The 9,759-nt window shown below is 37.5% G+C and overlaps 1 protein-coding gene across 1 annotated transcript; it reads left to right on the top strand.

The window, feature by feature from the left end:
- The first annotated feature begins 2,299 nt into the window (after positions 1-2,299).
- LOC131310465 (transcription factor MYB16-like) lies at positions 2,300-7,391 on the top strand. The gene is made up of 4 exons (XM_058337488.1): positions 2,300-2,512; positions 3,199-3,328; positions 5,892-6,373; positions 7,015-7,391. Exons 1-4 carry the CDS (start codon positions 2,380-2,382, stop codon positions 7,368-7,370), a joined length of 1,101 nt encoding a protein of 366 aa, XP_058193471.1. The 5' UTR covers positions 2,300-2,379; the 3' UTR covers positions 7,371-7,391.
- Positions 7,392-9,759: the final 2,368 nt, after the last annotated feature.

Raw genomic sequence — 9,759 nt, 5'->3', positions numbered from 1 at the left:
AAGAGATATGACTATATAAAATGAAAAATTGTATATTGTTGACTTGAATTTTTTTTTTTTTGGTAAACGTTGACTAGTATTTTTGTCTATACACTAATGTACATGCTCAGGAAACATTTATGACCGGACCCTACTAGCAGTAATTCACTGACAGACCTACCTAGTAGCAGCCTTTTTCCGGGAAATTAATTAAAGGGTACAACGGAGGGCTGCTTTTTCCCCCCCCCGACACACCCCCCGGCCCCACCTCCCCCCCCCCCCCACACACCCCCCGGCCCCACCACTCTTTCCCGGAATTACCCCCGCCCCCCCCTCTCTCTCTCTCTCTCTCTCTCTCTCTCTTCCTTTTCTTTCTTTCTTTCTTTACAGTTTTCTTCTTTCTTTTTTTTTTCCTTTTCTTTCCAGTTTGATTTTTTTTTTCATTTTATTTCTTTTTCTTTCTTTCTAGTTTGAATTTTTTTTCTTTAATGATAGGTTCAAGTCAAATCCTAGGCTTTGTAAAGTAATTGAAAGAAAAAAAAGTGTTTCAATTGATCATGTTTATACAACTGTTTTATTTTTATTTTTTTATTCTTTATAGATTAAAAAATATAGTTACGAAAATAAGTGTTTCAATTTTCAATCCTTTTGAAACAGTGCAAAGATGTTATTTTTCTGATCATTTCATCCTAAATGATCGTAATAAATTTTTGGCTCCAAGGCCTTTCATCCTAAATGATCGTTATTTTCGTAACTATATTTTTTAATCTATAAAGGACAAAAAAAGAAAAATAAAACAGTTGTATAAACATGATCAATTGAAACATTTTTTTTCTCTTAATTATTTTACAAAGCCTAGAATTAGACTTGAACCAAATATTAAAGAGAAAAAAAAATTCAAACCGAAAAGAAAGAAAATGAAATAAAATGAAAAAAAAAAACCAAATTGAAAAGAAAAGGGAAAAAAAAAAAAAGGAAACCGAAAGGAAAGAAAGAAAGAAAAGGGAGAGAGAGAGAGAGGGGGGGGGGGGGAGGGGGGGGGGGGGAGGGGGGGGGGGCAAATTGGGAAAAGGGAGGTGGGGCCGGGCCGGGCCGGGCACGGGGGGGCGGGAGTAGCAATTTTCGGTACAACGTCCTCAGCCAAAAATGGGCAAATTTCACTGACCTCCCTTGAGGTTTCTGCCATGAAGAGAAACCTCCCTTGAGGTTTCTGAAATGACACTGTCCTCCCCTCCTTTACCTGACAAAACCAAGGGACCCCCCCCCCCCCCCCCCCCCCGGTTACCAGCACGTTAGAAAATGGATGGAGAATGTAATGTCATTGTACTATACTTTTTACAATACTTATATTAACCTCACCAGACTTTTTATCCCTCTTATTTATAAAATATAAAATACAAACGTCATTATACTTTGTATTCGTTTTACTTTGAGATTTTGCCCTTATTTAAAAGGATTCATATTTGTTAGAAAATATACATGTGCAAAAATACATACATTTTCTAAACTGCTAGCAACGGAGGGTACGGGCTTGTTTGTAGAATTTTTAGGCTTTTTGGTTTTTACGGGGTTTGTTTGTGGGATTTTTAGGCTTTTTAGTCTTAATTTTGTTCATATTCGAATTTTTTGTGCGGGCTTGTTTGTGAGATTTTTATGCTTTTTTATTTTTGATCATATTTGGATTTTTTTTTCGTATTTTCTAATTTTGCATTAAATTTTTGAGGATTATTGATTTTTCTCAATGAGAGGAATCAAAAGAGTATAAAATTATTACTTTTATCCAAAATATTGAATTTCTCAAAATATTTGGTAAAAGTCTTAAATTTTTACTTTTTCAATTCCTTTTATCTAGACGAACCAATAATTCACAAAAGTTTGACAGAAAATTAACAAATGTGAATCTCTTTAAATAAGGACAAAAACTCAAAGTAAAACGAGCATAAAATATAGTGATGTTTATATTTTATATTTTATAAATGAGAAGGATAAAGATTCTGGTGAGGATAGTATAGATATTATAAAACGTATAGTACAATGACATCACCTTCTCCATCCATTTTCTAACGTGCTGGTAATGGAGGGGGATCCATTGGTATTGTCAGGTAAAGAAGGAAAGGGTAGTGTCATTTCAAAAACCTCAAGGTTCATGTTAGAAACCTTAGGGGAGGTCAGTGAAATTTGCATTAGGAAAATCAATATAGAGTAAATAAATCCAACAAATTTTGTACTACTAGTACATCCATAGAGGAGTATCCCACTAAATGGTCCAATATTCCACCTTCATAAAATGCGATGTGCCTTTCAAACTATCCCCATCACATCCTCCAATCTTTACTTCGCTTAAAAGAGAACAGACAAAGAAACAAGGAAAACATCTCTCTCTCTCTCTCTCTCTCTAGGATGGGCAGGCCACCTTGCTGTGAGAAGGTGGGATTGAAGAAAGGGCCATGGACACCTCAAGAAGACCACAAGCTTTTGGCTTACATTGAACAATACGGTCCCGGAAGCTGGAGTGCTCTCCCCGCAGAAGCTGGTATCTCTATGATTGGTTTATAATTCTGCCATGTCATCCCGTGTAGACTCTGCATGAACAAAGACTCACCTTGTTTGGTTCGACATTTTGAAAGTTAGTTTTGATGTAATGAGTAGTAATGAATGGAAAGAGATAAAGAGAAAAATGTATTGAGAAACATATAAAGAGAAAAATGAGATGAGATGAGAGTTGAACCAAATAAAATGATTGTATTGTAATTTATTTTAACTTCCATCAGAGTCAGACATGTCATTTCCTAACCAACGGTGCTACTCGTACACAGACAAAAAATCTATACCAGTGGGTACAAACTCTTTTTTGAGTCCATTTTGGGTTTCAAAAAAATGATTTTATAGAACAAAGTTTGGATGTTTCGAAAATACTCTTACCGATACCGGATTAAGCTTATTTTTGTAGGGACCATAAGAAAAGTATTTTAAAGAAAATGAGCGACTCCGATAATTTTTTTATACTCAACATGGGCCCAAAAAGAAATTTGTATCCATTCGTACAGATTTTTTGTCTGTAGTAGTAGACTTTCTGTTTCCTAACTTAGTAGTCTTGTCCGTCGATCAGAAGTAAGGACTTGAATATACTCAAATGTGAGTAGTAGGAGTACTATTTTGGTGCAGTTGGTCTAACTTATTTCATTTGGTAGTGAAATTTTGGTGGGTTTGATTAAACAGGCCTCCAGAGATGCGGAAAGAGTTGCAGATTGAGGTGGAAGAATTACCTCAGACCTGATATCAAGAGAGGCAAGTTCAGTTTGCAGGAAGAACAAACCATCATCCAACTCCACGCTCTTCTCGGAAACAGGTGACTATAGAAAGCAAAAAAGAAAAAAACAAACACTGCTAGTGATGGTACCTTTTTTTCTTTATACACAATCAGATGTTGGATCAATTTGCGCGCATCTTAATTAATTTCGGGCTCTGAAAGTAACGACTGGGAATAACCTCCAATGGCCACAAGATTTGAAATATTTAGCTTCTGTGGAACCTGCAACCTCATGAAAGAGCACTTGTTGTTTTCTCACAATCAATTTGCCATATACGATCACCCCTCCATTCCCACTCTTCTTTTCCAGGGTTCACTCGAGACCTCGCAAAAATATAAAAAATATCCATAAATTTTAAAATATTTTTTGTAAAATCATGTAAAAAATTAGCTCAATCGCAATTTCGTACTTCGAATTTAGGAAACATACCTACAAATATGTGATTGAGCTAATTTTTTACAAAATTTTAAAAAAATATTTTTTAAATTTATGAACATTTTTCAGTATTTTTTAGGGCTGAAAGTGAGCCCCACGTGAAGCGGTTGGAAAGAGGGGTGTAAATACAGCGGTCAGGGGTGATCCTAGGCTTTCTACTTTCTAGGATTTAAATGCAGTTCTCACCCCCCCAAAAATGTATTTTCCCTTTTCTCGAGTACAAAATAATTTACACCCACATGCATGGCCAACCAGTGTCAGAAGGCACCTCGTACGGAAATAAGAAGGCAACTTTTCAGGAGTAAGTCTACGGTGACCGATTGGGAAAGCCCGATCGGAATCCCGACGCCCCGCCGGGCACGCTCCGGCCACCGAACGGCCAATCCGATCCGTCCAATAATTCTATAAAAAAAAACCAAGTGGGTTTGCATGAGAATAAATGGCATCCGACGTGTGTAAGTGGCCGATCCAAGTACTCCATTTTTGTGTTTGGATCGGCCAAAAACGGAGTGTTTGGATCGGCCAAAAAAGGAGTGCTTGGATCGGCCACTTACACACGTCGGATGCCATTTATTTTCGCACGTGCCCACTCGGTTTTTTTTATAGAATTATTGAACGGATCGGATCGACCATCCGGTGGCCGGAGAGTGTCCAGCGGGACATCGGGATTCCGATCAGGATTTCCCAATCAGTAACCGTAGACTTTCTGACTTTTAAAAGCTAGTAACATCGATATAGCCATAAGAGTCCATAAAAGATCACCGGATTAGGGCTCCATTTTAAGGTATCTTACTCTACTTTTTTTGGATTTCTTTTATTCAAAAAGAAAATAAGATACCTTGAAATTGAGCCCTAATCCGATAGTCTTTCGTGTTTTCCTTCACAAGATTGAGAGATAGCTTTGTGTATCTTGTATTACTAGAGAAAAAAAAATCGAGTTAGGGTTTCTGCTTGTCTAGGGGAAAATCGAGAGAGAGAGACCCCTTCGTGGTATTCGCAGTTGATTTGTTCTTCGTCGGTTTGTTCGTCGTCGTCGCTCATCGGCCTCAATCACCCTCTTCTCTCTCTCTATTTGAAGCAAAGCGTCCACTGGAAGCTGGGAACAAAAGAATCCGCGTGTGGGAACCGGACTGACCCGAGACCAATTTTACCTGACCCACGGTGCTATTTTACCCGCGAGTTCTCCCCTTTTATCAGAGCCGTTGGATGAGATCCAACGGCTTATAAGCGACGTCCGCACTTAACTTAATTGAGATCGACCTTAGGTGAAGGGAAGTGTGTGTGTGTACACATACATATACACACCAAGCTTCTACTATGGACGTTTCTTAACTTGTTAAGTTAATGACTTCCCCTTTTCTTATCAAATTTAGATGATTCGAACCATTAAAGGTGTGCAAAACTTGATTTTTAGAATACATGCGAGAAATCGGCGAAAAATATGACCGGGAATAGCTTAATCCGAACAGTTTTTCATAAAAATACATTTCTAACGTTATTATGAAAAACTGCTCGGATCAAATACAAACGGTTCGAATCATCAAAATTTGATAAAAAAACATTGTCAAATTGATGAGATTCTTAACTTAACAAGTTAAGGGCACAAGTTAAGGGCGCCATTAGTAGATATGGACTGATATAATATATATTCCTTAATCCAATCTGATATTGATTTCCGATCAAATAAACCGGCTTATATAAAGAAATAAAATGTACTGTATATAATGTGTACAACATTGTATATCTGTTGATGTACATAATCAAAAATCTCACGCTTGCTACCATAACCATAATTATGCATGCCACTGTCGTCTGATTGCTGAAGTTGTGTGTTAAAATAATGGGAAATGCTACGGTGTCCATCCACTGTTTGGGGACACCGTAACTTTTGACATAATCGACCATTAAAAATATTACAAAAATCAGTGATGTGTATAACCAAAACCTTACAAAGGCATAACCCCCAAAATCCCCAAAAATAATTTTGAGGGTTATGCCTCTGTAAGGTTTTGGTTATTCACATCACTGATTTTTGTTATGTTTTTAATGGTCAGTTATGCCAAAAGTTACGGTGTCCCCAAAATGACCGGGGACACCGTAGCATCATCCTAAAATAATATATTTTCTTTTATCGTACTTGTCACTGATATGGTTAATTTGATTTAGATGGTCAATCATAGCAGCTCACTTATCGAAGAGAACCGATAACGACATCAAGAACCACTGGAACACACACCTCAAAAAGAGGTTAACCAAGATGGGAATTGATCCAGTGACTCACAAGCAGAAGAGCCATGCCCTCAGCCCTGACCAGTTGAAGGACGCCGCCAACCTCAAACACATGGCTCAGTGGGAGGGTGCACGACTTGAAGCCGAAGCCCGACTCATTCGGGAGCCCAAGCTACAAGTCCCCAACCCTTTTCAAACACAACTCGACTCCTTGGGTTCAGCTGAACTCGTTTACGAAGCGACAACTACTGGACCACTGCCGCCTCTGCCTCTTCAACCAATTTGTTTGGATGTTCTAACAGCTTGGAAGGGATCATGGCTAAAAGCACCAAAATATAATGACTTTGCGGTCCGTACCTTTGCGGCCACTAGCAGTTCTCTTGACTTTCTTACATCCTCATTAGACTTCTCAAAAAAAGGTAATGTCATCTCATCATATATAAAGAATTAACCTCTATATCTATTTCCCGGAAACCTAAGTTATCAAAATAGAAAAGAATTGCTCTCTATCGAACTATAGATAACACATAATTATGTGACATTTTTTTGGTCATTCTTTTTCAAGTTAGAACTCTAATAGCATAGCTTAGGCTCATAATGTCAAAAATACCACGATTGCAATATTTTTGTTTTTTTTTTTTTTTGTTTTTTGATAAGTAATTTCCATTTAAGAAGCTCAAAACGTGTACAACCTCGAAGGGACATACCCCAGCAAAACAAGGAAAAAAAGAGCGTCTACGTTGACCGCTCAACTTTTGCCACTCCCCCTACCACTCTCAATCTTACCGTTATTTTTAGATGGTCCGAATTTTAAAAACTCTTCTAGGGAAGAGTTATTTTAAAATTCAAACTATTGATTGTCGAGACGGATAGTGAGATGTTGAGTGATGAAACAGAGCGGTGAGCGTAGGTTTTGAGATTGTATACGTCGAATGGTGCCAAACGAGTACAGATGCTACATTGGCGTTTTGACGGTGTCGCAGTCCATAATGGCCATGTCAAAGCTATCATGGCACGTACGGTTGGACTTGCTCTAACACTGGATAAATTTCCAATGCAGGTGAAGCCTGCATGATTATGAAAGCAGGGGCTGACTTGGAAATTCCAACAAATGATTTTCAGGATCCAAAGGAAAGAATGGACATTGAACTATTGCAGCTTCAGGGCTTGGGATGTTCCACAGATGATGACTTCATGGCTACTGGAAATGAAACAATCCTGCTTCCAAATTTTATGGAAGCAGGGTTTGGTGATATGTTGTTCGACAATTCTAATCAACTATACCCGTCCATCACAGGCGGAAACTCAGGTATTGTCGCCGGAACTTGCTGCAGCAATCTCGAAGAGAACAAGAATTACTGGAACAGCATCGTGAATCTGGTGAACTGTTCGCCATCAGGTTCACCGGTGTTTTGAACGTGATGGGATTCAACGTACTACTTTCTTTACGACACGATAAGAAAATATTTTATCGTCTTGTACAAGACTAGCGATTTGCACTTCGCAAATGATGAATCAATAAGCATTGCAAAATAATTAGCAAAATAATTAGAAGTATTGGGTAATTTATTGTCAATTGCACAACTAGCTAGCAGAAGGGTTGAAGGATTTTCAGATGGTACTGCTCAATACAAAACTTAACTAATTAACCCTTTTTTTAACAGTAGTAACTGTAATAGTACTTGAAGTCCGTAATGGAGAGAAAAAGGGAGAGGGGAAAGGGCACCAAGTCACCAAGCTCTGGTCTAGTTCCCATCATCCAGATTGGTCTAGTTTCGAACCATCATGAGTCCACTCCCGACTCTCAACAACGATCGAAAGTCAGAACCCTTCTTATTTTTTATTCAGCAAAGAAGTACGTTCTAGGAAAAAAAAAAAAAAAAACCTTAATCGGACTGTTTACATTTGTGGAAGACAAAAACATCTATAGCTATATTTATATAGCTAGTTTACGTTTGCAAAAGACAAAATTTGACATTTGTAAGTTGTTTAGAGCACAATTGATGTCTAATTAAGCTAGTACTCTCTCTATCCCATTTGGAGACCTCTTGGGGCTCGCATCGTTGTGAGTCTGTGTGTCATGAGTGTTTGTGCATTTTCTTAATGTGGTTCTAGACTTTTTGTTTCAAACACAGCTACGTACGTATCCATTTTATTACTCTCATAAAGAATTAAGGGAGGAGGCATGGACCAACCTTGAGGGTTGCTTCTCGGAGGTTTTTGCCTTATGGGTAAAGCCAATAAAGCATTAGCTGATCATTCCAAAAAACAAAAATATAAAGCATTAGCTTTCGGAAAGTAAAAAGGATGCAGCTAAAGAAGCATAATCTTATTGTCATGCAATTTACGTGTAGGTAAGAAAAATTTAAAGTAGTTACCACCGGATCAGACTTAAATCATAAAATACACGCTTAAGGTAAGTCAAATTTTAATACCAAATATACTCCTCTAGTACCACTTTTTTTTTTTTCTCGACAAATGAAACATTTTATAGAACTCGAAAGAGGTACATCGAGGGGAAAAAAAAAATACCACAACGATAAGTGCTTGGATGCCAAAAGAAAACAAGAGACAACATCCAACCAACAGTTGGATATCACACCTGAAAAGAAGATTAGAAGATTACAATCTCATCAGTTTTCGAATACCATCTAAGAAACCCTTAAATTCTTCCGCTATGTAGACTTTGATATCGAATTAGCCTTCATGCACGTCGCCACCCTTGTTTTGATTAACCCCCCCCCCCTACATCCTTTTCATCGCTAAATCTAGGCCTGTCAATGGACCGGATCCGATCCGAATCCGACAAATCCGGATCCGATAAGACACAATCCGATCCGTATCCGATAAGACTCAAATCCGATAGTGGTAATCCGGATCTGAATCCGAAAAATCCGGATCCGAATCCGAAAAATCCGGATCCGAATCCGAAAATCCGAATCCGATCCGGAAACTTTTTTTACTTCAAAAATTTTAGCAAAAAAATATATATATATATTTTTCAAAAAAATACAATTTTTTTTTTCAAAAAAAATTTTTTTCTGAAAAAAATTAAAAAATAAAAATAAAAATAGAACTTCTGAAACATTTTTTTTTCAAAAAAAAAAAATACTATTTTTTAAAAAATAAAGTTCGGATTCGGATTGATAACGGATTTAATCCGATCCGATCCGGATCCGTATTGAATTACCGGATTCGGATTATCGGATCGACTTTATCGGATCCGGATCTGGATCGAATTTTTCGGATCGAATCCGAATTAGATCCGGTCCATTGACAGGCCTAGCTAAATCTCCACCACTACTTAGCCAATAAAGCTATGTTCTATTGCATCACTTTTGGACGCTCGCCTCCGTGAAAGAATATTTACGAAAACCTCCGTAGAAAAGTTTTTCTGGTAAAGGCGTCCAGGTTGCAGATGTTGTTCCTGTTCTACAAATTTCGGCAATTGTGTTGAACATTGTGCTATTGAACTTTTGGTAATTAAATTTGGGCAGTATTTTTTAATGCTGCTGCATTATTCAGTAGATGTGGGCCATGTACGACTAAATTTTGTAATTAGTTTTTATGGCCCACATGTTTTAAGTATGGCACATACGAATAATGGGTCTAATGAGATTCTTTATATCTTTATGCCTAAAATTGTATTCTATTGGTCAAAAAGAGAAGTTATTTCCTAAATAGACTCTACTTCGATGGAAAGTGAGTATAATGTTTAATAAGGAAATTGGTTCTCTCTCTGCCTATAAAAGAGCGTCTAGAGTTCCATCAAATTAATGTGATATACTAAACAACTAGAAAGTAA

The sequence above is a fragment of the Rhododendron vialii genome, chromosome 12a, assembly GCF_030253575.1.
Source record: "Rhododendron vialii isolate Sample 1 chromosome 12a, ASM3025357v1".
Lineage (NCBI taxonomy): Eukaryota > Viridiplantae > Streptophyta > Magnoliopsida > Ericales > Ericaceae > Rhododendron > Rhododendron vialii.
This window is presented reverse-complemented; position numbering and strand designations above follow the sequence as displayed.

What these genes read in the sequence shown, in the direction of transcription:
- LOC131310465 (XM_058337488.1), top strand. Translation starts at nt 2,380, where the DNA reads ATGGGCAGGCCACCTTGCTGTGAGAAGGTGGGATTGAAGAAAGGGCCA. An exon ending in TGCTCTCCCCGCAGAAGCTG is followed by an intron (nt 2,513 to 3,198) that starts GTATCTCTATGA and finishes TTGATTAAACAG; the next exon opens with GCCTCCAGAGATGCGGAAAG. An exon ending in CACGCTCTTCTCGGAAACAG is followed by an intron (nt 3,329 to 5,891) that starts GTGACTATAGAA and finishes AATTTGATTTAG; the next exon opens with ATGGTCAATCATAGCAGCTC.